The sequence below is a fragment of the Pelophylax lessonae genome (assembly GCF_965119305.1).
Source record: "Pelophylax lessonae genome assembly, chromosome: 6".
NCBI classification, from domain to species: Eukaryota; Metazoa; Chordata; class Amphibia; order Anura; family Ranidae; genus Pelophylax; species Pelophylax lessonae.
In genome coordinates, this window is record NC_138773.1 from 231,697,171 (window position 1) to 231,724,336 (window position 27,166).

A 27,166-nucleotide genomic window follows, 5' to 3' on the forward strand; every position below is an offset into this window, starting at 1 on the left:
GGCAGAGGCTCTGGTCCACCATCTTTTTACTGTGACAGGTTCCATTTTGAGTCCCGTGTTCCCTATTAACTTGGTCTCTCAGACCTTAACATAATGGGCCAGCATCCTGCGCCAGGATTTGGAAAGGGGGTCAACATTCTCCTGAGCTGGCGGAATTGGCGGATCAGTTCATACAGGGGTTGCAGTATTTCTGTGATGCCGCCCTGGATGCGGCCCCATTGGCCTGCAGGATGTCTGTGACTGCGGTGACCCTCCGTCGCCTACTTTGGCTAAAATGTTGGTCTGCGGACCAAGCTTCCCAGAAGGCGCTAACTGATCTCCCGTTTGTGGGGGATCATCTGTTCGGAGCTTCAATGGAAGAGATCATTAAAGGTCTCAGTGGTGGTAAGAACACACTGCTTCCGCAGAACACAATGGACAGAGAGCCTCGGTGCAAACGTAGTCTGGTATTCTCAGCCCACAAACGGCCCTTTCGTCCCACCCAGGACAAGGGTTCAAAACCCTCCCAAACATTCTCGGGCGGTTCCAAGAGACCCTGAGTTGGTAAGTCAAAAGCGGCCCCCCTGGCTCTGCAGACAAGTCCTCTTTGGCTTGAAGGGATGCCCACACCCATTCAAGGGGTGGGGAGACATCTTTGGCCCTTTCCGGATCCTTGAACCTCCCTCATTCAAGACAAATGGGTTCACGAATTGATCCGATCCAGTTACAAGATAAAGTTTCAGTCCTTGCCTCCAGCAAGGTTCTTCCCTTTCAACCTACACCTGTCCTCGGATCGGTTGAAGGGCCTCATGGGAGCGGTGCAAGATTTGCTTTTGCAGGGGGTCATCGAGCCAGTTACAGAAATGGAACGCTTTCAGGGGTTTTTATTCAAACCTTTTCACTGTTCCCAGAAAAGAGTGCCAGGTTCATCCAATCTTCCATAGCTCCTGAATGGAATTGCTTTGGGTCCTTTTTTGTTCTAATTGATTGCCCCAGTTTTGGAGGTACCCCGTTCAATTAAGGACGATATGGTGATGTTGTAGCATCTTTATATATTTATATTTTGGATGCTTTAAGTTAGTGATTAGGCTCACATCACTCTCAAATTCTTGCTATCTTCTTCCAATGCCCATTTGCCACAAATTTCTTGGTTCACACTTTCGTTCAGGGGGTACGACACCTGGCTCCTCCGCTAAGGTCCCCAGTGCCTCCGTGAGACCTCAATTTGTTACAGTCGGTTCTTCAAAAACCGCCATTTGAAAATACTTGTGAACGTCCTCTACTTACTTTGTCACAGAAGGTGGCTTTTTTGGTGGCTATTTCTTCTGTACGCAGGGTGTCGGAGTTGGCTGCGTTGTCCTGTCGGTCACCTTACCTGGTAGTTCACTGGGACAAAGGGGTGCTACTTCCCAGCCAGTCGTTCCTAAGGTCGTCTCAGGTTTCCACTTAAATGAAGACATTGTGTTGCCTTCCTTGTGCCCTAAGCTTAAACATCCTAAAGAAATTTCCTTGCATTCCCTTGATGTGGTTCGGGCAATCAGGGTGTACCTCTTGGCTACTACTAAGTAGATTCAAAAATCTGATTCCTTGTTTGTCCTTATGGATGGCTCTCATAAAGGACAGGCCGCATCTGTTGCGACCATTTCCAGATGGATAAGGCAGACAGTGGTGCAGGCCTAATCCATCAATGGTTAGGTTTCTCTTCTCCCTGTTAAGGCGCATTCAATGAGTGCCTCCTGGGCCTTCCGTCATCAGGCGTCAGTGGTCCAGGTTTGCAAAGCGACCACCTGGTCGTCTGTGCACACATTCACAAAGTTTTACAGGGTGGATGTCCTCGCATCTGCGGGTGCTGCTTTTGGCTGCAAACTTTTTCAGGCTGCTGTTGCAGAGGCTCCTGCCTCTTGAGGGTGTATTTTTCTTTAGTAGGTGAGCTCCAGTTGTTTCTGGTTAAGCTCCCGGTTGGCTACGTTTAACTTTTTTTGGGAAATATGTTTATTGCTGGATTTTTTCCCACCCCTCATGTTGACCCTGCTTTGGGATGTCCCAAGGGTCAAAGATGATATGGAGGTGTGTACATCAATGAATGAAAGCGAAAGCTGGATTTTTGTCTTGCTGTAAAAAATCCTGAGGTTCATTGACGGACACAGCACCCACCCCTCTGTTGAGTTGGGTTATGTATTTTTCTGATACTGCTTGTTACAAAACTGAAGTCCTTTAGCAGGAAGTGGGAGTATACCCCCTAGGACGTCCCTATGGGGGTAGTCCATTTTTTTCCACCCAGTGTCTTACTCCTATGGAGAGCAGCATAACCCAAGAGTCAAAGATATGGAGCTGTGTCCGTCAATGAACATCAGAGAAAGGGATTTTAGGGTAAGACAAAAATCCAGTTTTTTGTTATCGACTTAAGGTAATGATGTCTATCAATTGAAAGACTGAGAGAAGCTTCTTTTACATGGGGGCTGTTTGTTTATTTTTTGAAAGATTGGTCTTACACGATTTCTAGCTGTACTTCTAGCCACTGCAGCTTCTTCTTCGACTCCTTGGGGTAGCATATCCAGACCGCACCAGGATGAAGATGCAGGGCCGGCTTGTAATGTCGCTTCGGACGTTTGATCCTCCTTCGGTACATACCTTGGCACCTGGTGCATCTGTGATGTTAGCTGCAGGGTGTGTTATAGGTCCTGGGCTGTGGTCTGTCTGTGGCGGATACCTGTCCCTGAAGACCCCCTCAAGGTATGCCCATCGTAGAGGGCAAAATCAAAAAGGAGTCTGGTGATTTTTGTTGTATCGGACTGGCCCAGGAAGCATTGATATTATTCAAACATACTAACATTCCTTGTGGATACCCTGTGGGCCCTTCTGGATGACCAGAACTTTTGTGCCTGGGGCCAGTCCTTCATTCTACTGCTTGGTTGCTGGTCTTTCAGACATGGCTGTTGAAGCCCAAGTCCTAAGGGATAAGGGTCTATTGGATTCTGTCACCCCTACCCCTTTGAAGGTTAGGAAGCTGACTTTTTGCAAAGTCTATCATTGCACCTAGAAGGCCTATTTTGCATGCTGGGGGAACAGGAATCTTCATCCTGGGAACTACTCAGTTGGATGCAAGCTGTCTTTCATCCTTCATATCACTACAGAAAAAAAAAGGAATTTGGAGGAGGCTGAGAATAAGGTACTTTTTCAGTTAGGAATACATACTTGAATGGAATGTCCTTTTTTTAAACCAGAGCTTCCTGCCACTTTAATGCTGAGTCATTGATTGCTCAAGCAGGCATGTCAAAGCCAAGTGCGAACAACTGATCTGCTGCTTATTCTGTCTCCTTAATTCATAGCCATTAGGTCAGAATGACAATCAAGCAACTAGTATTTTCAGAAGGCAGGGTCAGCAATAGTAGCCATTCTATATCTTGCAGTATAAATTACCCTTTCTCATCTGTGTTATCTTTGCAAGTGTACAAGGAAAAATAAATGCAATGATGTAAAAGGAGAAGAATCTGTCATTCTGTTTGTCACTTTCTATAATATGCAGAACAGCATGAGTTTCCATTAGGATCACTTTTATTTGGAGTGTGAAATATGGGAAAATGATTACATATTATATGAGCTCTGCTGCTGCATGGGATTTCAGGATTCCTGATCTACAGTAATGCAGTATTTGTTAAAAAAAAAAAAAACACATCCTTGTAGATGTGGAAACCTGTTCGACTGGAATGAAGACTAAACACCAGGACCATCCCTGCCTGCAGGCTCTCCCACTCACCTGATGAAATAGAAAATGACTAGTGCTCTCAAAGGTGTATTTTCCTCTGGTTAACTAAACCATCATAGCAAGTACTGGTGCTGAACTACCAGATATTGGGTGGATAGTATGTGAACTGCATATACCTTTCGATGCAACTAAACGTGTTGGGTGTTTTATGGCAGAGAAAAATAAAACTGGAACAAAGCAATATGTGAATTGCTTGCTTATGGGAACTAGCTGAGTTTCAGCTCTTATTCTCTAACCTGCACTGGGAAAATTTACTGTGGAAGATAAAATGAACTGACTGTTCTTACAACAAAATTCTCTCTCCCCTCCTCCTATCTATCCTGTAAACCCGTATACTAAAGATCTCTGTATATTTATATTTACCTTATCTTAGTGCAATCTGGTCATGTGATCTTGCAGCTCCGGCTTCCCTGTGTCCGTGAGTGGCTGCTGCAGGACAGAAGAGGAAGCACTGATAACTTCTGGGCTTTGGGAACCTATGGGTGACATTATGGCCCTGGGAATTGACAGCCGTTGTTGAATGCTTGTTAAGAGGTCTATGCGGCAGGTCCTCTAGGGACCGACAGATGTGGCATTAAGACAGCACTCTCTCTCATTCTCTTCTGACGGCTCTCTTTGTGACAATCCAGCCACTTTCACTTCCGCCCATTAATAAACTGTAGCATTTCCGAGCTGGCAACGTGCAGCATGTACTGGACTCCATCAGCCTAAAGCCCCGTACACACGTAGCGATCGTCGGCCGAACGATCGGCCGTCTTTTGTCCAGGGCTGTCGTGTCTGTTGAAAAATGCAAAAGAGTGCACATGAATTTTGTCGGCCAACAACAGCCGACTGCAGAAGTGATGTCATGTGATGGTTAACTTTCCGTGTGGTTTTTCTTCTCTGAGCATGCCCAGTCTTGCAAATCTGCTGTTTGTCGGCCGAATTCTGTACTGACTGGCGAACAATCGGCCGTTCTGGTGACGGCCAACAAAAATTTTAATGCCTGCACGACAGATTCTGTTCAGCCGAAAATGCGCTGTCGGCAGCATCATACTAACAAGCCTACAATCGGCCGATCAGTCGGCGGCCGAATATTTGCGGCCGACAATCGGTACGTGTGTACGGGGCTTAAGTCCGATCACTCTCCCTAGTGACCCGGTTGACATACACTTGCTCCATACTCCAAGACATTCCGCCGTTAGGCTTCCCAGAAAACGAATACTGTTTCTTCCTCTTGAGGCCTAACTCCCATGACATTTTTATTTTTTTTAATTTAATCATTTTTATTTATTTTTCAATCAAAATATAACAAAAAAACTAAATATACATTTTCCATGGAACAGTTACCTTTTATACAGAAATGATCATGAAAAAGGAGACAAACAAATCAAGAGAAAAAAAAATAAAATTTACTCCATAAGTGTTTGCCTTCAATATTTTAAATGTTGTGCTTGTCAGGCAGAAATGTGGATAAAAACCCACATCATGATCGGTGAAAAAATGTGAATATTAAACATCGTGATAGGGAAAAATAAATAAAAAAAAAAAAGGGTGTTCAAACCGTATGATACACATTGTGATGTCCTCCTCGTGTCAAAAAATATTAAAAATGCAAATTCAAACTTAATACAACGTGATAAGAATACAAACTCACTCCCATGACATTTAGGCCAGGTTCCTAAGATGCCCTATGCCACAACTGGATGCAAGTTGGGGTACTGACCGCTAGGGAAGGAACCCAAGCACACTGGCCTCTTTGCTAATGGGGACCTCCTTTACCTCCACCAAGTCACCCATTTCCTGACCAGCTAGCAGCTTTCGATTAAATATCTGTACCTTCAGAGGCCAGCAGCGATGACACCATCCGTGGGAGTGAACTCAGCCGTACCTTCGGGTACATTGTTTTCTTGTACTGTGTCCCAAACGTTTTCTGCAATGTCCCCCCTCCCCCCAGTTAGATGTGTGATATACCATGCATACACTATTATAAGACCTTGAATACCTTCAGACCAGGCAAAGACTCCTTATCAACTAAATTCTTTAGTGAAGAACGTCTAACAATACAGAATAATACATTCTCACAGTAACATGAGCTGGTAGTGTAGCCCCTGGTACCCTTCCTTGTTTTCCTGCCCATACCATAGTTAGCTACAGTCCAATGATAGAGCAAATATCCAGAATGGGTTCCAACCCAGGGGTGCTGAAGAGCAAAGCCCTTTTACATCCTTACAGAAGTTCTCTGACCATTATTTTACACAGACCAATTTCTCTCGAGACAGACTTCCCCTGATATTTATGGCCTCCACCAGGGGGCAGAGTCATGAACATCAGGGAGAGAGCAAGCCGAAGTGCAACAGCCCTGACAGGCAATTACAGTACACAATACAAAAGCAACTCTCTTGCACAAATCACAAACCCACATGATGTTGATCCACCCACAGCTGATAATAAAGGGCACAGACTCCACCCACTACATCCTCAGGGAAGTGGCACCACTAAAATGGTACTACACCTGCCAACACTACCCCCCTCTTAACCACGGTACGTCCCTGTGCCAGTGGGTACACAAAAAAAATGCAAAAATTGGCCGATTTTGTCATAAAAACATTATACCTGGTACAATGGTTTACCAATTAGAAACATAAACACAAGCATGGTGTGCACAATTATAACCAGCAGCATGCAAAAAAAAAAAACATATAGAACACATGCATGGAAAATTATTTAGGGTTGGGATTATCCCGCCACTCTCCAGTCTTAGGATGCTATTGGTGCACATAATAGTGAATGTCCTCACTTCCAGGTAATATCCCTTGTTTAAGACTGTTTTCATATACTATCCATGAACATAGATTATGATATCTGATAATGGATAGAAGCGAGGTCTTCTAAATACAAATCGTATGCTGTTTTTCTTTTTTTCTTCTTCTGTGGACCCTTTATTGTTTTTAAAACATAGACAGAGGTACTGTATATTAAAGTAAAAGAAACCATAAAGCATAATAAAAAAAAAAGACATTGCAGGGCAGCAAGATGTGGGTTTTATGTGTTCAATAATACACGCTGTAGTGTGAATGGGACCTAATGGTCCTGAGGCTGTGGCTAATAAAAATGCTTTCAGAAGATATCTGAATTAAAGTGATTGTAAAGTCTCATTTTTTTTCTTTAAATAACAAACATGTTATACTTACCTGGTCTGTGAAGTTGATTTTGGACAGAGCAACCCAGATTCTCCTCTTCCTGGGTCCCTCGTTCCTGCTCCTGGCTCCTCCCACCTATTGAGTGCCACCACAGCAAGCAGCTTGCTATAGGGGCACCCGAGCTGAGCTGCAGCTCTATGTGTCCATTCAGACACGGAGCTGCCGTTTGGCCCCACCCCCTCTCTCTCCTGATTGGCTCACTGACTTTGATTGACAGCCACATGAACAATGGCACTGCAGCTGTATCTCAGCCAATCAGGAGGAAGAGTCCAAGGACGGCCAAGGGAATCGTGGACATTGCTGGAAAGAGAGGGGGCACAGGTAAGTATTAGGGGTGCTGGGGGGGCTGCGACACACAGAAGGCTTTTTATCTTAATAATGCATAGAATACAATAAGATGAACCTTCCTGACTTTCCAACTCCTTTAAAGGAAACCTGTAGAATTATGTTGGCTGCCATTGCTGACCTACTTCTGAAAATACTAATTCCTTAGCTGCCTTAGAGATTGCACAGTTTCACTGGCCCAAAACATGTACAAGTATAAAGTAGAGTATACACTATAAGGAAATCGGAAGAAAAAATTCATACAAGGTACGATCGTTGGATATTAATATAATATGTACACAACTTTCGAGGTCTGATTCAAACTTTCCAAGCAAAAATTCCCAAAGGGACAAACTCCAAAATTTTTCTTGTATGTTAACAGAACAAACAATTTTCCTTTATTGTGTACTGTTTTCGTACAAGAAATATCAGATATGAAAGACTGATCAGAAACAATAAACAACCAAAGTCTTTGTAGTACAAGAATTTTTGTACATTATTTTCATCAGTTTTGAATTGCTTTGAAACATTGAGGGAAAACCAGATGATAATTCTCCCGATTTTCTTATAGTGTGTACCCACCTTTAGTCAGGTGTTCTGACTTTAATGGCTGTACCTCTCTTTTTTTCCCCCTCACTTCTGTTTGTTTAAAACGAACAGCCCACATTGGTTGCGGTCATATTTATTGCTTTATGCACATCACACATCCCTTAATTAATTGTCCACCTCTGAATTGAGCAGAATACATATTTATATAGCACTACCTTTGCAGGAGCTGCTTGGTAATTTTGGTTCTCTATTCTGTGCCTCCATTTCAAGAACAACCTCAGCCCCCTTGACACACCTGGTTGAATGAAAGTTACTGCAAGCTTTTATAAGAATACAAGTATAGATATCTTTAACTCACTAAAAGACCTTTTAGTGGTAAATGAACTAAATTTATTGGTACAGGTTCGAATAAATTGTGGTTTGAGTGCAAATGAATACACAGAAGGTAGGTTTAGACACAGTCTGCTACACAGTATTATCACTATGCCAAGGTAACTTAAAATAGAGTTCTGTACTACTAGACTGTGATTAACTCATGAATTAGATGTCAGCAATAAAATGTGCATATAAACATCAACTGCAATTATGGATAATGATACTTTAGTGCAGAGCGAACTCTAGGAGAATGGCTAGGATATGGTACAATGTTCCCCAAGAGAAGGTCTCTGTGTAACAGCTGTAAAGGGACAGTCTTTTGTTCTAACTCTTTAGCCAGCTAGCATTGGGGCCCAATTGTACCATTGGTGCACATGAGAATAGTTCCTATTAAACCTTTAAGCAACTATAAGGCTACTTGGTGGCTCTATGGTCAGTTCCCAAAGGACTCAGTTTCAGCAGCAGATCATAAATTCCAACAGCAGCAGCTCACCAGTTCCAGCGATACTGCAGCTCATCACCACCAGGTGACTCTGGCTGTCAGCACACCTGAACATTCTGGATTCTGCTTAGGCCACCATGATACAGCAGTGAGGGTGCACTCTGGTCAGTGATGTACGGTCTCCTCATGGCAAGAGAGGAAGCTGTGTCCTTTACAGCCTTAGTAATTAAAATTCCTGCTCAACAGCTCTCTCCTCTTGCTGATGAAGCCAGTTCAGCACCGCAAGACAGAAGCTACAGAGGACAGCTGCAGCCATCACTTCTCTCACTCTCTATTCTTAGCCAAACACCTTGCTACACTTGAATGGTTTCCTTTTTTTTAACAGGAGTTTAGTGTCACTGTAATGGAACCGCCGACCCACACTGTACTTGTGGTCTTCCGTCAGTATACGGCTTCCTTGCAGTCATGAACATATATCCTAATATCCCAGATTTTCCCAGCCGCCCTCATACAAAGCTAGCCAATAACTTAGCTTGTACAAGTTTTGGAACCTTCTTCTTTATTGAACAGTTTCACACTCAATTTATACACACATGAGCCCGTCCTGATCAAATTACTACACACAGGTCAGGGGTTGCCTGATTACATTATCCTATGCAGATGAAATTGTATACAGAAACAGAATTAACCTGAACTAATTATCTGGCCATCTGGACAGAACAATGTGAGGTCATTAACATTTAACAATGGGACAGGCAGAATTAACACAATCCACACCCCAGCTCAATAGATAGACAATAAGACATGACTGCCAATGACAGTCTGTCCGTCTACCACATTGAAACACATGGAATACACATCTAGGTGTCACAGATTCCATGTCAACAGGCAACAGGCCTCACAGTGCAAAGTGGAATTAAATCTCTACATTTCTTGAGAGACACAGTTGACAAATATCACTCTCCTATCTGAAGCCATCCAAACCATTCTCTCAGCGTCCCTCAAGTATCTGTCCCTCACTCCCAGTGACGGTGAACACCGTCACAGTCACTTTAATACTTTCTGAGTCACAGACTAAACAAACGGGTAAGTCAAAGCCAAGTCTGAACACCTGATCTGCTGCTTATTCTGTATCATTAATTCATAGCCATTAGGTCAGCATGACAGTCAAGCAATTAGTATTTTTTTTACAAAGGCAGCGTCAACAATAAAGCCATTATATATCTCAGTATAAATATTCTTTCCTCATCTGTGTTATAAATGTTGTCTGCTTCTGCTTCTGCATGTGATTTCAGGATCCCCGATCTACAGTAATGCAGTATTTGTTTTAAAAAAACCTTGTAGATGTGAAAACCTGTTTGACCAGAATGACGAATAAACACCAGCCAGTGAAGCATCTGGTTTGTTTCAGATACTCAGGAATAAGACCATCCCTGCCTGCAGGCTCTCCCACTCACCTGATAAAATGACTGCTGCTCTCAGAGATGTTTTCTTCCAGTTTAAAAACCACCATAGCAACTAATGGCACCAAACTACTAAATCAAGTTCAAAACATCCAAGTATAGGAATTTGTACAGATTTTACCACATGCATATTTAGCCAAAATGTCAAAGTAATAAGCTTATCACACAGTAGTTTGAGGCTACATTCACTTAGTTTGTGTACATCAACATGAGGTGTATGTGCTATGGAGTGCATGGCCATTTATTTGGGTCCTGCCCCCAACCTAAAGAATTGCAGGTAAAAGGACTCTCTCTTTAAAACCTGGAATTAGAGATGCATGTTGATCTACCTGTATGTGGGGCCAGGTGCACGTGGGTGTTCCTTTTGCACGTGTGTGCACTTGCCAATGCCTAAGCTCGGGAGAGGACTGCGTTTGTGCAAGATCCAAATTTATGGCAGTTCCCTGGTTTAGAGACAAGCCATAGACAATGGGGTTGATTTATGAAAGGCAAATATACTGTGCATTACAAGTGCACTTGCTCCACGGCTTAGTAAATGAGGCAAAGAAAACCACTTGCAAGAAAAAAAAAAAAAAAAACAGCATTTTTGCTTGCACGATTGGATGATAGAAATTAGCAAAGCTTCCCCTCAGATCTAGAGCAACTGCACTTTCAGTGCACAGTATATTGGCCTTTAGTAAATCAACCTTCTCCTGCAGCAATAAAAGAGTCCTACTGTAGAGTGCTGTCTCATGTCACTACACACCTTCCTCCTTGTACGTTGCATTTAGGAGGGACACCACTGAGCCCATGCCTTTTCCACCAGTCCACCGTACCTTTACCACCTCACTCCCAGTGACAAAATGGGGTCCTGCTGTGTACCTAGCATGAACCTCATGTGTGCACTTACCTAACTTCCTCACACTCCTGTACCATGCAGATAAGCTATGGGTCCCTGTAACATGGGTTCAGTACCCCATACTTTCAGACTTTCAGGGAGCCAACCTCTGGGGAGAGAGCCAGATTACCAACCCCCTCGCTCCCAGGGGAGCCACCGCCATGCCAGATACCACACTTTATGACCTACTGTAATGTACCTTACACTCATTCCTGGTTACCCATAGCAACTTCATTTCTCCTCCTGCTTGTCTTGCTGGGTAAACCTTTTTTAGTGGCTTTGCTTCATATCCCACTGAGTTAATTGAGCCGCATTTTCAAATACGTGGTTTTCTTGTACTGCATCCCAAAAGGTTGCTGAAATGTTCCCCCTCTTTGTTAGATGTGTGCTACACCATGCATACATCACTATGAGACCTTGAATAACTTCAGACCAGGCAAAGACTCTTCATCAACTAAATTCTTTATTGAAGAATGTCTGCTCACGAAACAGCATAATAGATTTTCAGAGTAACATAAGCTGGTAGTGCTACCCCTGGTGCCCTTGGTACCCTGCCCTAGTATCTAGCCCATACCTTTGTTAGCTAGAGTACAATGATAGAGCAAATGTCCATGTCCTGGTACCCAGACTGGGTTCCCGTCAAGGGGGGTGCTAAAGAGCAAAGCCCCAAAGACCTCTGATCATTCCCATACATGGACCAATCAATCTCTAGAGGCAGACTTTTCCTAATATTTATAGCCTCCACCAGGGGGCAGAGTCATGTACATCAGGGAGAGAACATTCTCAGACAATTAACTCCCAGGGTGCAGCAGCCCTTACAATTACAGTACACAACGCAATACAAAAGCAACACATAGAGACCATTATACAGTGAGGTAGCAGCACTTTAGTAGGCACCCACCTACACATTCTCTTATACAGGGAAATGAAGTTGAATGTAAGGGACCTGAATTGAACAGCAATTCCCACAAAGCCATCCCAGGTCCCACACTGCTTCTTCTTCTTCAGATAGGACACACACATACCTGTCTTTTAGAGAAATTTTGCCATATTGTGCCACCAATACTTCTGGCCAGAGGCTCACTTTCTCAAATATTTCCTGCCAGAGGTCTGTTACTCAGAGTAACGATACCAAATACCTTTTTAACGATTTTCTTGAAGGAGAACTTTACATAACACACTGGTACAATGACACGTATCCAGGGCTTTTTTTCTCAGAGAATAGGTGCAGGAACTCCTCTCTTCTGAGTCACCCCTTGACTCCGTCCCCTACCCACCCCCGAGCACTGTTCCTTGGTTTCACCTCCTACCCACCCCCCGGTACCAACCCTTTTAGAGAATTAACAATAATAAGAAAGGCAATATAATAGATCTAGAAACAATGGACACCCCAGCGATAATGGACTTCCAACATCAAGCATCAATAGACTCTCCAGCAGCCAGCAGCATTAGACCCCACCCTCAACAGTAGATCCCTCCCAGCAATGACTGATTCCCTGCAACAAAAGACCTACCCCAGCAACAATAAATCCCCATGAGCAACAGAAGACCTCCCAAGCAACAATAGACCTCCATCCTCTGCAAAAATAGCAGCAATAGATTCCCTATTAGCCAGCATCAATAGACCCTCCAGCACACCCCTTGCCATTACGTACATTCAGTTCTGGAGGTGCCGGAACTGCGTTCCCCCGCGTTCCCGCTGAAAAAAAGCCCTGCATGTATCCCTCTGTTCAGTGAAAGACACCACATTTCCATTAAGTCTTACAGTATCAAATTAGTTTCAGAGACATGTCTTGATGAATTTTAGCCACTTTCCCAGGCACTCTGTAATGAGCTTGTAGGGGGCAGGTGTGGGTGACACTTCTTCCATGTTCCCAATTAACTTGTTGGGTGCCAAGCGTGGGTCACATAGGGGGCCAACCCCTGGGTAGGTTCTTTGGGCTACTTAACAGGGTTACTCATTCTAGCACAAAGGTAACATCTTACCTGTGCATCAAGGTGATTCCCCAACTCAGAGATGAGCCACTTGTGTGCAGTGTTGTATGCAGAGTTCCTCCAAAGATGTTGTCCTTTGTCCTACACACTCGTACAGGTGTATGTGTTGCATTAGGAGGGACATGCAGAGCCTATGCCGGATACTCTACTATGTTTTTTTTTTTTTTTTTTGTATCTGTATTGCCAGGAGCCAACAATACATAACAGCCACGAGCAAGTTTAAGTGACATTTTTTTCTTTAGAAATGTCAGTATTGTTGCAGCAGACTCAATACATCGTACAGATGCGCCACTTTACAGGCACATTAAGGGGACCCCCCAGGCACGATATTTAAAGGACTTTTTCATTTTTATTGTTTCACTTTAAGCACCATTAAAATCACTGCTCCTTTAAAAGCAATCATTTTAAAATACTTTTTTTTGCATTGGTACATGTTCCCCAGGGCAGTACCCAGGTCCCCGTACACTATTTATGGCAATAACTTGCATGTAAGCCTTTAAAATGAGGACTTTTGATTTTTCATGCTCGTGTCCCATAGACTTTAATAGAGTTTGCATGTTCGCTAGAACTTTTCCCTGTTCGAGATGTTCTGGTGTGAATCGAACAGGGGGATGTTCGGCCCATCCCTAGTAAACCAGGCAGATCGCCGTTCTGTGAGAAGGGGAGGTAGTAATCCTGTGTTTCTGCTAAGCAGGAACACGGATCTTTACCTTCCCACAGTACAAGTACATCCCCTACAGTTAGTAAGAACTCCCTAGGAACACATTTAACCCTTTGATCGTCCCTGATATTAACCCCTTCCCTACCAGTGTCATTAGCAAAGATGTGCGCAACCTATTGCATTCGGGTGTGCACCTCAAAGCTCCAACACATATGTGTGTGTGACATATTTACTGGCCCCCTCCTTGCTCTCCATCCTGAAACAATGAGGGGAGGGGAAAGCAAGGGGGACCCAGGCAGCAGAAAGAAAAGGAACAGTGAAAGGAGGGGTGGAGGGGCTGTCATATATTGGTACTCACCCCCTGTATTTTCCTCCTGTGGAAGATGAATGTCAGCGAGAGAGAGAGAGGAGGAGAAGCCTACTTTCAGCTGATGCAGGAGAAAAATACAGATTGGTTACACTAAATGTCACCCCCGCCGCCCCTCCTGTCCAGGTTCTGGGGGTCAGCAAGGAAGGATCACAGTTTACCTGTCACCTACCCGTGGTCGACGGGTAGATCACGATTGACAGGTTGCCAACCCCAGGATTAGGGTGTGCCCAGGCACACCCCTTGCGCATGCCTATCGTCATTAGTACAGTGAGAGTTCATATTTTTAGCACTGATCACTGTATTAGTGTCACTTGCTCCCATAAAGTGTCAGTTAAGCCCAGTACGAACGATCGGCCGTCTTTTGTCCAGTGCTGTCGTGTTGGTTGAAAAGTGCTCAAGACTGCGCACAAATTTTGTCGGCCAACAACAACCAACTTCAGAAGTGATGTCATGTGATGGTTAACTTTCCGTGTGTTTTTTCTTCTCTGAGCATGCCCAGTCTTGCTCATCTGGCTTTTGTTGGCCGAAATCTGTACTGACTGACGAACAATCGGCCGTTCTGGTGTATGCCAACAAAAATTTTATAGCATGCAGACCAGATTTTGTTCGGCCGAAAAGTCGCAGTCGGTTGTCGGAAGCATCATACTAACAAGCCGACAATCGACCGATCGGACGTTGGCCGAATATTTACGGCCGACAATCGGTACGTGTGTACGGGCCTTTGGGGTCCGATTTGTCCGCCACAATGTCGCAGTCCCACTATAAGTCGCTGATCGCCTCAATTACTAGAAAAAAAAAAATTTCATAAATGCATTCCATAGTTTGTAGAAGCTAGAACTTTAGCACAAACCAATCAATATATGCTTATTGGGATTTTTATTTTTTACGAAAAACATGTAGCAGAATACATATTGGCCTAAATTAATGAAGAAATTAGATTTTTACATTTTTTTTGGAAATGTTTTATAGCAAAAAGTAAGAAATATAGTTTTTTTTTTCAGAATTGATGGTCTTTTTTTGTTTATAGCGCAAAAAATAAAAACCGCAGAGGTGAGCAAATACCACCATACAAAAGCTCTATTTGTGGGAAAAAAATACGTTTTATTTGGGTACAGGGTCGCACGACCGCACTATTGTTAGTTAAAGTAACCCAGAGCCGTTTCGCAAAAAATGGCCTGGTCATAAAGGGGGGTAAACCTTCCGGAGGGCAAGTGGTTAATAAGTAAGCAGTCACTAGATTTCATTCTATTTAGATCAGCAAAAGATTCATTCTGATTGGTTGCTATGGGATTTTGCACTTTGCATTATCTTATTAACCGCTTGCCGACCGCCGCAAGTAGATTTACTGCGGCGGTCAGCCCCTGCCAGGCAGAGTGACGTTAATTAACGTCACTAGCCTGGGAGGGTCTGGGGAGCGAGCGCGCGCCCGCGGAGGCGCGCTACCGCTCCCGCGCGGTCACGGACCCCCCCGCGCGTGTGACCAGCGGACCCGAAGTCCGCCGGCCACTCGGCGATCGTCGGGGGAGAGGGAGAATGTCAGGCAGCTTGTGTAAACAAGCTGCCTGTCATTCTCCTCGCTATAAAGACACTGATCACTCGGATCTAGTATGTAGATCCGTTGATCAGTGTCCTTACAGCTAGAGCCACAGCCAATCACAGTAGAAACCACGCCCCTAGGGACACACACAGCCCCTCCCTCCCAAATAAAGTTAACCCCTTCACTGCCAGTGTATTTTTACAGTAACAGTGCATATGTATAGCACTGATTACTGTAGAAATGTCACTGGTAACCCCAAAAGTGTCAAAAATGTCAGTCAAGGGTCCGATCTGTCCGCCGCAATGTCGCAGTACCGCAAAAAAAATCGCAGATCGCCGCCATTACGCGTTAAAAAAAAAAACAACAAAAATGACAAAAATCTTTCCCTTTGTTAGTAAACGCGATAACTTTTGCGCAAACCAATCAAAATACGCTTTTTGCGATTTTTTTTACCAAACATAGGTAGGATAAAACAAATTGGCCAAAAATTTTAAAAAATTTTGATTTTTACATTTTTTTGGGGGAATTTCATATAAAAAAATGTAAAAAATATTGCTATTTTTGCAAAATTGTCGCTCTTTTTTTGTTTATAGCGCGTGATCAAAAAATCGCACAGGTGATCAAATACCACCAAAAGAAAGCTCTGTTTGTGGGAAAAAAAGGACGTCAAATTCGTTTAGGTACAGCGTCGCACGACCGCGCAATTGTCCGTTAAAGTCACGCAGTGCCGAATCGCAAAATACCCCCTGGTCTTTTAGAAGGAAAATCCTCCGGGGCTTAAGTGGTTAAATAAATCTGAAATGGATAGAATAGATTTGGAATTAATGTATTAGCATAAAGGATCCTAAAATGTGTATACAATCATTTCATTTTTGTTTGCTTGGCAAAAATGTGCACAGCAACCAGTTAAATATTAAATGGACATAGTCACTGTTGGTGTTTGTCTGGACATACGCCCCCTTTCCTGCAGACATCATTTTGTTTTGTACACTTTTTACAGACACATCCTCCCTCAGATCAGCCGAAGCCAAAGATAATTAGTTAATTATTAACACCTGAAAACAGCAGACTTTTAGAAAGTTTAGTGAGATAGCTTCATAGGGGGAGTAAGTTATTCTGCTAGAAGGGCCTAAGAGAAAGAGACCATGTCCAAACTAGTGGAATGTGTCCCAAATTTCTCAGAAGGAAGGAACAAGGAGGTAAGGAAAATTCTAATTCATTTCCAGGTGTTCAGAGAAAGATGTCACATTGTCTTGAGATATTCCTAAGGCCAGATTCACGCTGTTCTCATAATGAGTGGCAATGCATCTTATGCTCTGCAGTTCCAATAATTCTGAATGGCACTGCAGTGCATAATGTGTTGCAACTTGTTACCGTAATGGTGTAAATTAATTTGGAGTTATATCTCTATATGCGTGGTCTTGCTAAAAATAGTGCATGCACCTTTTTGGTGTGTCAGAAAGTCCATTCAAATGCATAGACTGCCTTAAGGCCTGTGGCATAATGTGCATTAGACTACGATCACATGTTAGCATAGCGGACCGCGGGCCGAATCACCGCGGTTCTGCCCGCAATCCAGAAATCATTGCAAATCGCGGGACACCTGTGCGTTGCCGTCGATTTGCACTGGCACCCCAAACGCTGTGCGGTGTTGCCGCGATTCGGCAGGCGGAAATTGCAGCAACATCGCACAGCGTTTGGGGTGCCAGTGCAAATCGACGGCAACGCACAGGTGTCCCGCGATTTGCAATGATTTCTGGATCGCGGGCAGAACCGCAGTGATTCTGCCCGCGGTCCACTACGCTAACATGTGAACGTAGCCTTAATGCACAACAAAGATTGATAATTAAGCTGGATACACACTATACACTTTTTTTCTATAGAGTTTTTCCTTTAGATTTACCAAAACCATATAATATGAGGTCAAACCTAAACCCTTTTAATTTGTATGCAGTCAGTCAGGCCCTTGCACTACATAGTTGAAGGTAAATCTAAAGGAAATCAAACAACAAAAGTTGTATAGTGTGTATCCAGCTTTAGGCTGGCCCTACATGTACAATTTTCTGTTAGATTTACCACAAACCACATAATATGAGGTCAAAGCTAAACACTTTCAGCCCCGGTTCACACTACTGCGTGTGCGGGGTTCGCATGTCATGTCGGAGCGCACTGCTCCGACATGACATGCGATCAGCTGTGCGGTGCGAGTTTAGCCATACAGTTTCTATGGCTAAATTCGCATCGCACCCGCAGCAAACACGCACAGGAGGCATTTTTGCTGCCGCATCAGGATCGGATCGCACAGCGGTTCACACTTGTGCGATCCGATCCTGTGCGAACTGCACGATCGCACTGCGATATGCGATCAAACTGGGGGTGTCGTTAAGATTACATTGACACCCCCAGCGGATCGCATATGGCAGTGTGAACTGCCTGGGGTGCGTGTGCGATGCGGGAACAGGCTGCGAATTCGCAGCCTTCCCGCATCGCATCAGTGTGAACCGGCACTCACTTGTATCCAAGTAGGCAGGCCTTTGTACTACATAGTTGAAGGAAAATTGTACAGAAAAGTGTATCATGTATGGCCAGCCTAAATCTCCTTGTGCATACCAGTGAAACAGCCAAGGTACTTTCAAATCACTATCTCCCTTGATTTGGTTCAACGTGAGTGCATAGCTCCCAACTGTCCTTGATTTAGCGGGACTGTCCATGATTTGGAACAAAAGTCCCTCTTTAGGCCCATACACACGTAGCGATTGTCGGCCGTAAATATTCGGCCAACGTCCGATCGGCCGATTGTCGGCTTGTTAGTATGATGCTTCCGACAACCGACTGCGACTTTTCGGCCGAACAGAATCTGTCCTGCAGGCTTTAAATTTTTTGTTGGCCAACACCAGAACGGCCGATTGTTCCTCAGTCAGTACAGAATTCGGCCGACAAACAGCAGATGAGCAAGACTGGGCATGCTCAGAAAAGAAAAAAAGACACGGAAAGTTAACCATCACATGACATCACTTCTGCAGTCGGCTGTTGTTGGCCGACAAAATTCGTGTGCAGTCTTTAGCACTTTTCAACCGACAGGACAGCACCGGACAAAAGACGGCCGATCGTTCGGCCGACAATCGCTACGTGTGTACAGGGCTTTACCTTCTCATTTGTCCTTCGTTTTTGGTCTGATCTATATAGTTGTGTATATAAAATGCACTATTTTCTTTCAAAATGTGTTTCCCAGTGCCAAACCTTTTCATCCAATTTCTAAATTGCTGCATTTGTAATTTTTAAAAGGCAATATAAAGGAATAGTAGTGGTGTTAAAAAAACAAAAAACAAACTTTTGAATTTTAAAAAAAATAAATAAATAAAAACTCTGTCCACCACTGCTGGTAAATTTGATTCTGTAAAACTAACTGCCAAAGATTTATGGGAGCAGCTATTGCGGACTTGATTATGAAGGTGTTCGCTACCTGACTGCATGATGCCACCCTAAGGGCTCTTTCACACAGGTGATCCGATCAGATCCGCCTGTCAGTTTTTTTTAGGCGGATCTGATCGGATCCTCCATGCAGCTCTATGGGGCAGCGGATGTCAGCGGAGACACCTCCGCTGCCATCCGTATCCGATCCTGTCCGTGAAATCCGGACGGATGGAAACCCTATTTTTCCATCTGTCCAGGGATCGGATGAGAGCGGACAGGCGGTCCGCTCTCATCCGATCCCCCATAGAGAGCAGCGGGAGTTGTGACACCTCCCTCTCCGCACTGCAAGCGGAGACGGAGCTGTCATCCGCCGGCTCAGCGGGGATCGGTGGATCGATCCCTGCTGAGCAGCACGGATCCGCCTACGGAGGCGGACCGTGTGAAAGAGCCCTTAGGCTCCATGCACACTAATGTTTTTTAAAAGCTTCTAGAAGCTAATAGTGTTGTCCTATGCGTCCTCGCGCACTATTTTATGCTAGAAGCATTTTTTAAGCTTCAGCATTTAGGAGTAGAAAACAAAATTGTACTTGGGACTGTTTTCTCGACAGAAAAAAAACACTAAGGCTTCATGCGCACACAGGGCATTTTCACAGCTGCTTTTAGCAGCGTCAGGTGTCTTCCCCCCCCCCCCCCTTTTTTTTTTTTTTTTTCTTTTTTCTCCAGTTTAACCACTTCTGGACCAGAAGATTTTCCCCCTTAATGACCAGGCCATATTTTGCGATTCGGCACTGCGTGAATTTAACAGACAATTGCGTGGTTGTGCAATGCTGTACCCAAATAAAATTGATGACCTTTTTTTCCCCACAAATAGAGCTTTCTTTTGGTGGTATTTGATCACCTGCGTGATTTTTATTTTTTGTGCTATAAACAAAAAAAGGGTATTTATTTTTTTTTCAAAATTGTCGCATTTTCACATTCTGCTATATGACATTCCCAAAAAAAATTAAAAACTTTTTTTTAAACATTTTAGGCCAATTTGTTTTCTGCTACATATTTTTGGTAAAAAGAAATCGCAATAAGCGTATTTTGATTGGTTTGCACAAAAGTTATTGTGTCTCTTAACTACGGGAAAGATTTGTAATTTTATATTTTTTTTTTTTTTTTACTAGTAATGGCGGCGATCTGCGATTTTTTTTTTTTTTTTTTTTTTTTTTTTTTTTTTTTTTTTTTTTTTTTTTTTTGCGGGACTGCGACATTGTGGCCGACAGATCGGACCCCTAACTGACATTTTTTACACTTTTGGGGGTACCAGTGATATTACTACAGTAATCAGTGCTAAAAATATGCACTGTTACTGTAATAATGCCATTGGCAGGGAAGGGGTTTATACTATTGGTGATCAAGGGGTTAAATGTAAGCCTAGGGGAGTAATTCTAACTGTGGGGGGGGTTGGGCTTTTGAAATGATCATTAGAGACATGTGATCCTATATAGCAGGATCACATGGTCTCTGTGATCATTGCAGGGAGAAGGACAGACGGCTGTATTTACATCAGCCGTCCGTCCTTCTCTGTCAGCAGGGAGAGATCGCCGGTGTCAGGCGGCAATCGGAGCCGCCTGACACCTGCACTGGCTTCCCCGCTGACGATCGGGGGCAAGCGCTCGCCCCCTAGCTCCTCCCAGGAGAGATTACTCCTATTAACGTGATTTTGCCTGCAGCTGCCACACTGCTGACGTAAATGGGCAGTGCGCCAAGGGGGAAGTGGTTAAAAATGCCTCTCCATGTTGTTCTGTGTTTATGCACATATAGGCTTTTAGTGGCACAGGCCAGAGTGTTATGGAGCAGTAGCAATACAGCTGTAGCTTAAATGCATGTTAAAGCGGTTGTATACTCAAACAAAAGGAGAAAAAAGAAAAAAAAAAACCCTGCAGGAGAAAGGCATAATGAGCTAGTATGCATCCCATACTCGCTCATTATGAAATAACTTAAAACAAAGCCCCGACATGGTCGCCCGGACACCGATGAGGGAGCCGTCATGTTCCCTTGGCGTCTCTTCCAGGTTCGGCGGCTCCGGCACTGTGAGTGGCTGGAACCGCGATGACGTCCCTCCCGTGCATGCACACGGAAGTTACTTTCCAGCGAGGAGCTGGCAAAGAGCTCTGAAGGTCCGCCGGACCTTCAGAGCACATGCGCCGCTGGTGTCTGCGGCTGCATACAGGGCAAATATCTCCTAAACCGTGCAGGTTTAGTAGGAGATATTCATTTTACCCACAGGTAAGCCTTATCATAGGCTTACCTGTAGGTAGGAGTTTAATGGCCGAGTTTACTACCGCTTTAACTAGGGTTGCCACCTCAGCCCTTTCAAACCAGGACCCATAATAATTACACAGGTTCTGAGGCTAATAATGCACATAAAGTACTAAATGAGTTAAATATCCCCTTTAACCGCCACAGAACCCGTGTAATGTGTGTCCTGGTTTAAAGAGATGAGGGGGCAACCCTAGTGTTAACACTATATGCTGTGAAAAACCTTAAAGCTCAAAAAAAGGAAAAATGAGGGGAGGGTTTTTTTTGGGGGGGGGGGGGGGGGGAAGCTTATGCTCAATAACTTCTTCTAGCTTTTAGGCAGAGACCTAATAATTTATGATTTTTTTTTTTATTATTTGAGCCCCATCAGGGTGTGTGTTTTTTTTTTTTTTTTTTTTGTTTAGCTCAATAAAACGCTAATGTTTCTAAAAAGCTACTACAAGCTGTCACAAAAAAACTGGATTTTTGACTTAACGTAAAATCCTAAAAATAAGTTCATTGACGGACGCAGTTCTCTCATTCATATCAGTAGGGTAATACTGCCCCCTACAGGAGTAGGACTCTAGGTAGAAAAAAGTTCTAGCTACGCCTATAGGCAGTTCCGGAGGGTATACCCTCTCTTCCTGCGTAGGATGCCAGTTTTGTATCAAAGCAGTGTCAGAAAAGTAACACCAACCCAACTCAAAATAAAGGGGGGGGGGGGTTACTGCGTCCGTCAATGAACTTAAGAGAAAAGGATTTTACGGTCCATTACAAAAATCCAGTTTTCTCTATCGTTCATTGGCGGATGCAGTTCTCTCTGATTCATATCAGTAGGGATGTCCCAAAGCAGTGCCATAAAATGAGGGGTGGGAACAGCAGGAAAGAACAAGTCCCCAAGGCCAAACCTAGCCGACCAGGCAACATAAGACTCATCAGCACAAAAGATGAGGCCCACCTGAAAACAAACAGTAAACACCCTCAAGGAAGGCCAAAAGCCCTCCAAACAGCAGCCAGCAAAAAACCTTGCGGTCGAAAAGAGGCATCTGCAGATGCCAGCACATCCACCTTTATAAAACGTGGTAAAGGTGTGAACAGACTACAAGGTAGCCGACTTGCAACCCGGAGCACAGATGCCCACAAGGCAAAAAACTGACAGGCGGACCTGATCGGAAAGCCCGTTTTAAAAGGGGCCTTAATGAACTGCGAGGGCACCGGTGAGCACTCTCATAGTTCATTGATCTTACTACTCTCAAGTAACTGCCTGCCTGTATCAGAGCTAGAAGTATAGGGCTGTCCTGAGTCTGCAGGAGCCTGGCATTGCACCCACAATCTGCTGATCATGGGTGCAATGCTCTGCAGGCTCCTTAGCAAAAAAATAAAGGCACCATTTTTTTTTACACCTGCAGAAAAGGTGCATTTTATTTTATTATTTTCAAAAGTTGAACTTTATCCCTAATTCAGGCAAGTTTTTGCACCAGTGTCTGTAACCTTGACACATGTATACAGTGGGTACGGAAAGTATTCAGACCCCCTTAAATTTTTCACTCTTTGTTATATTGCAGCCATTTGCTAAAATCATTTAAGTTCATTCTTCTTCCTCATGAATGTACACATAGCACCCCATACTGACAGAAAAACACAGAATTGTTGACATTGTTGCAGATTTATTAAAAAAGAAAAACTGAAATATCACATGGTCCTAAGTATTCAGACCCTTTGCTGTGACACTCATATATTTAACTCAGGTGCTTTCCATTTCTTCTGATCATCCTTGAGATGGTTCTACACCTTCATTTGAGTCCAGCTGTGTTTGATTATACTGATTGGACTTGATTAGGAAAGCCACACACCTGTCTATATAAGACCTTCCAGATCACAATGCATGTCAGAGCAAATGAGAATCATGAGGTCAAAGGAACTGCCTGAAGAGCTCAGAGACAGAATTGTGGCAAGGCACAGATCTGGCCAAGGTTACAAAAAGATTTCTGCTGCACTTAAGGTTCCTAAGAGCACAGTGGCCTCCATAATCCTCAAATGGAAGACGTTTGGGACGACCAGAACCCTTCCTAGAGCTGGCCGTCCGGCCAAACTGAGCTATCGGGGGAGAAGAGCCTTGGTGAGAGAGGTAAAGAAGAACCCAAAGATCACTGTGGCTGAGCTCCAGAGATGCAGTCAGGAGATGGGAGAAAGTTGTAGAAAGTCAACCATCACTGCAGCCCTCCACCAGTCGGAGCTTTATGGCAGAGTGGCCCGACGGAAGCCTCTCCTCAGTGTAAGACACATAAAAGCCCGCATGGAGTTTGCTAAAAAACACCTGACGGACTCCAAGATGGTGAGAAATAAGATTCTCTGGTCTGATGAGACCAAAATAGAACTTTTTGGCCTTAATTCTAAGCGGTATGTGTGGTGAAAACCAGGCACTGCTCATCACCTGTCCAATACAGTCCCAACAGTGAAGCATGGTGGTGGCAGCATCATGCTGTGGGGGTGTTTTTCAGCTGCAGGGACAGGACGACTGGTTGCAATCGAGGGAAAGATGAATGCGGCCAAGTACAGGGATATCCTGGACAAAAACCTTCTCCAGAGTGCTCTGGACCTCAGACTGGGCCGAAGGTTTATCTTCCAACAAGACAATGACCCTAAGCACACAGCTAAAATAACGAAGGAGTGGCTTCACAACAACTTCGTGACTGTTCTTGAATGGCCCAGTCAGAGCCCTGACTTAAACCCAATTGAGCATCTCTGGAGAGACCTAAAAATGGCTGTCCACCAACGTTTACCATCCAACCTGACAGAACTGGAGAGGATCTGCAAGGAGGAATGGCAGAGGATCCCCAAATCCAGGTGTGAAAGACTTGTTGCATCTTTCCCAAAAAGACTCCTGGCTGTATTAGATCAAAAGGGGGCTTCTACTAAATACTGAGCAAAGGGTCTGAATACTTAGGACCATGTGATATTTCAGTTTTTCTTTTTTAATAAATCTGCAACAATGTCAACAATTCTGTGTTTTTTCTGTCAGTATGGGGTGCTATGTGTACATTCATGAGGAAGAAGAATGGACTTAAATGATTTTAGCAAATGGCTGCAATATAACAAAGAGTGAAAAATTTAAGGGGGTCTGAATACTTTCCGTACCCACTGTATATTCATATCATATTCTCAGATTAGAAAACTGGTGGTATTTAAGACCAACTCTGGGCTGGCGTATAGAGGTACACCAGTATTCAGAGCTGGCAGTGCCTTCCCGCACAGGTGATGACTATACCTAAATAAGGGCAAAAAAACCCCCCAAATTGTCACTGGGCGATCTGAGCCTGATGGGGAACTGAGAGACCAATTCTTCATGTCTGCTGTGCTTTTGATTGATAGAATTTGGCAGTGGGCGGATTCGACAGCTGCTATAGGATAGAATAGCGATTTATGGATCCATCCACTGCAGCGAGCTGCAAATCAAAATTGGACCACCCACCTCAACTTGTCAGTGTGACAGGCGCAGCGATCAGGCAGGCGCAGCGACCAGGAAGGGAGTGCATTGAAGGAGTACCAGTGTGGATACAGTGCAGACACTGAGAGATTTGTGTACCTGGTAAACCCGGTGCTGTGCTCTGACTGAATTTTAAGGCCCCTTTCACACTTATGCGACGCGATTTTTACGGCGCAATTTTGACGTGATTTTGACGCGATTTTGGAGGCTATGGCTCAAAACCCAATCAAATTGTGGCAAAGTAGTGCAGGAACTACTTTGAAGTTGGTGCGACTTCAAAACGCACTGATATGAATGGGGTTTATTGAAAATAATGGAAAACGACTCGTCATGCGATTTTTTTTTTTTTTTTTTTTTTTTTTTTTTTTTTTTTTTTTTTTTTTTTTTTTTTTTTGCGGTCCAAAATCGCGGGACAAGTCGCACTAGTGTGAAAGGGGCCTAAAGGGTGTCTATGAAACCCTTCATGAATTCCTTTGACAGGGAAGAGGGCTCCTCATCTTGTTGGCTTAATATTATTTCAACTATGTAACTATGAAAATGGCTATATAAAATGACACATTTTTCGACTTACAATCTGAATTAAAGTTATTTTTGTGGAGAGGAAAAAAAAGGTTAAAATCTCAAAATATTTTCATAGTTCTCCTGGTTGGGGACCATGCCCTTATCTTCCTCTCCTGTTGACAGGTATCACCAAATTAAGAAGAACAGACTCCTTTTTATTTTGTTACATCTCTTGAGACTCAATGTGGTCACTGACAGCAATGAAAGCTTGACCAAGGTTTGAAGCCTTTCCCGCTCGACTCAAAACAAAAAGGGGGGGAAAAACAGAACATTTTGGCTGGGGTTAGTTTAACGGTGAATCTGGTTCACACTTTTGGTGACACAAATGTCCTGAACACAAAATCTATGGATATTGTAATTACTGGCAACTAAACACACCGTGGTGATATCTTTATTCAAGAATTTCTAGATTATGGGCAGGGCTGGCCCTCCATAGATCAAAATGAATGGGCTGCCTTATCCCCCACACATTCATATGTAAAGTAAAGCTCCATGAAGGTCTGGAATCCAGTCTGGAAAAAATGTGTAACTTCTTCTGTATATTTTCTGTATATACAATAGCGGCTGTATATACTTTTAGTTTCCGCTATAAACAAAATGTAAAGTTTCTCGGGAAAGTTGTTCTTGTAGGCTTTCATTTAAAAAGTTCCAAGATCAATTAACAGCTGTACTTTTTGCTTATTTTCATATGTTTATTACTGCAAAACAAAGCTTTTTAACGGCTATTAAATAATCGAATTGATATCCCTGAATAAAACCACCTATATTTACTGAATATCCATCATCAGATTATTGATGCAGTGGCCGCAGCTATTTCAGAGACGGAGGGATGTCGCCTGCTGGATGTCGATCCTGGAGCCTCCACCAATCGCACAGTCTACACCTTTGTGGGCTCTCCTGAGGCTGTAATTGAAGGAGCTCTGAATGCAGCAAGGGTTGCTTTTAAGATGATAGACATGAGCAAGCATAGAGGTGAGCAAGTGACTGTATCCTAAGATTCTATCCATTGCCCTTCAAGAGGGGTTGTTTTACATGCATTGTCATTCATCTCCGTGGGTAGTGCATTTTGATGGGAAATTGCACCAAAGCTTCAGAAGGCAGAGTCTTAAATTTCTTTAATTGGTGAACTGCATCTGCAATGCAAAACTGGTTTTTTTCCTCCAACATGTAAAATCTTTAAGCTGGATACACACTATCCAACTTTTGTTGGTAGATTTCCTTCAGATTTACCTTTTCTATGTAGTGCAAGGGCCTGCCAGATTGCATACAAATTGAGAGTGTTTAGGTTTGACCTCATATTATATGGTTTTTGGTAAGTCTAAAGGAAAAAGTCTTCAGAAAATCTTATAGTGTGTATGGCCCATTAGACAAACCCTACCCAAACCTGTCTTGCATGGTGGCTGCCAAGTAGACTTGCATAATAGGTTTTGATATGTATTAACCACTTCAGCTCCGTAAGGTTTTACCCCCCCCCCCCTCAATGACAGTCCATTTTTTCCTTTTCAGCACTGCGTTACTTTAACGAAAAGCGATGCTGTACCCAAATACAACTGATGTCCTCCCCCCACACACACACACACACACACACACACACACCTTTCTTTTGGTGGTATTTGATCATCTCCTGCAGTTTTTGGATTTAGTGACTGGACTGTCTTCAACCAGTTCCCACCCAGGCCATTTCTCTCCTACATGATAAAATTCAGTTGTGGTCTGGGTTTTTTTTTTTTTTTTTTGATTGACTTTATTGCTTTCACAAGGGATTAACAGCAACCCTTGTGAAAGCATTGGCCGTGAAAGGTCCTCTCTATGGAGAGTTCTGGGGTCTATTAGAGGTGTGGCTTTTCAACTACCGGTAATTGCTTAGCGGTTTCTCATGGTCTCTAGTGCTTTTGTTT

General features: G+C 43.7%; 1 protein-coding gene across 2 annotated transcripts in view; it reads left to right on the forward strand.

Moving 5' to 3' along the window:
- Nucleotides 1-16,561: 16,561 nt before the first annotated feature.
- The window catches only part of FTCD (formimidoyltransferase cyclodeaminase), a 45,445-nt gene continuing 34,840 nt past the window's right edge, over nt 16,562-27,166 (forward strand). For both annotated transcript variants that reach the window (XR_014225383.1, XM_082259973.1), the window contains exons 1-2: nt 16,562-16,719; nt 26,057-26,240. Coding sequence is in view for 1 of the 2 variants with exons in the window: in XM_082259973.1 (XP_082116099.1) it covers nt 16,666-16,719; nt 26,057-26,240 (238 nt within the window). In the remaining variant the exon portion in view is untranslated. The remainder of the gene's footprint in view (nt 16,720-26,056; nt 26,241-27,166) is intronic.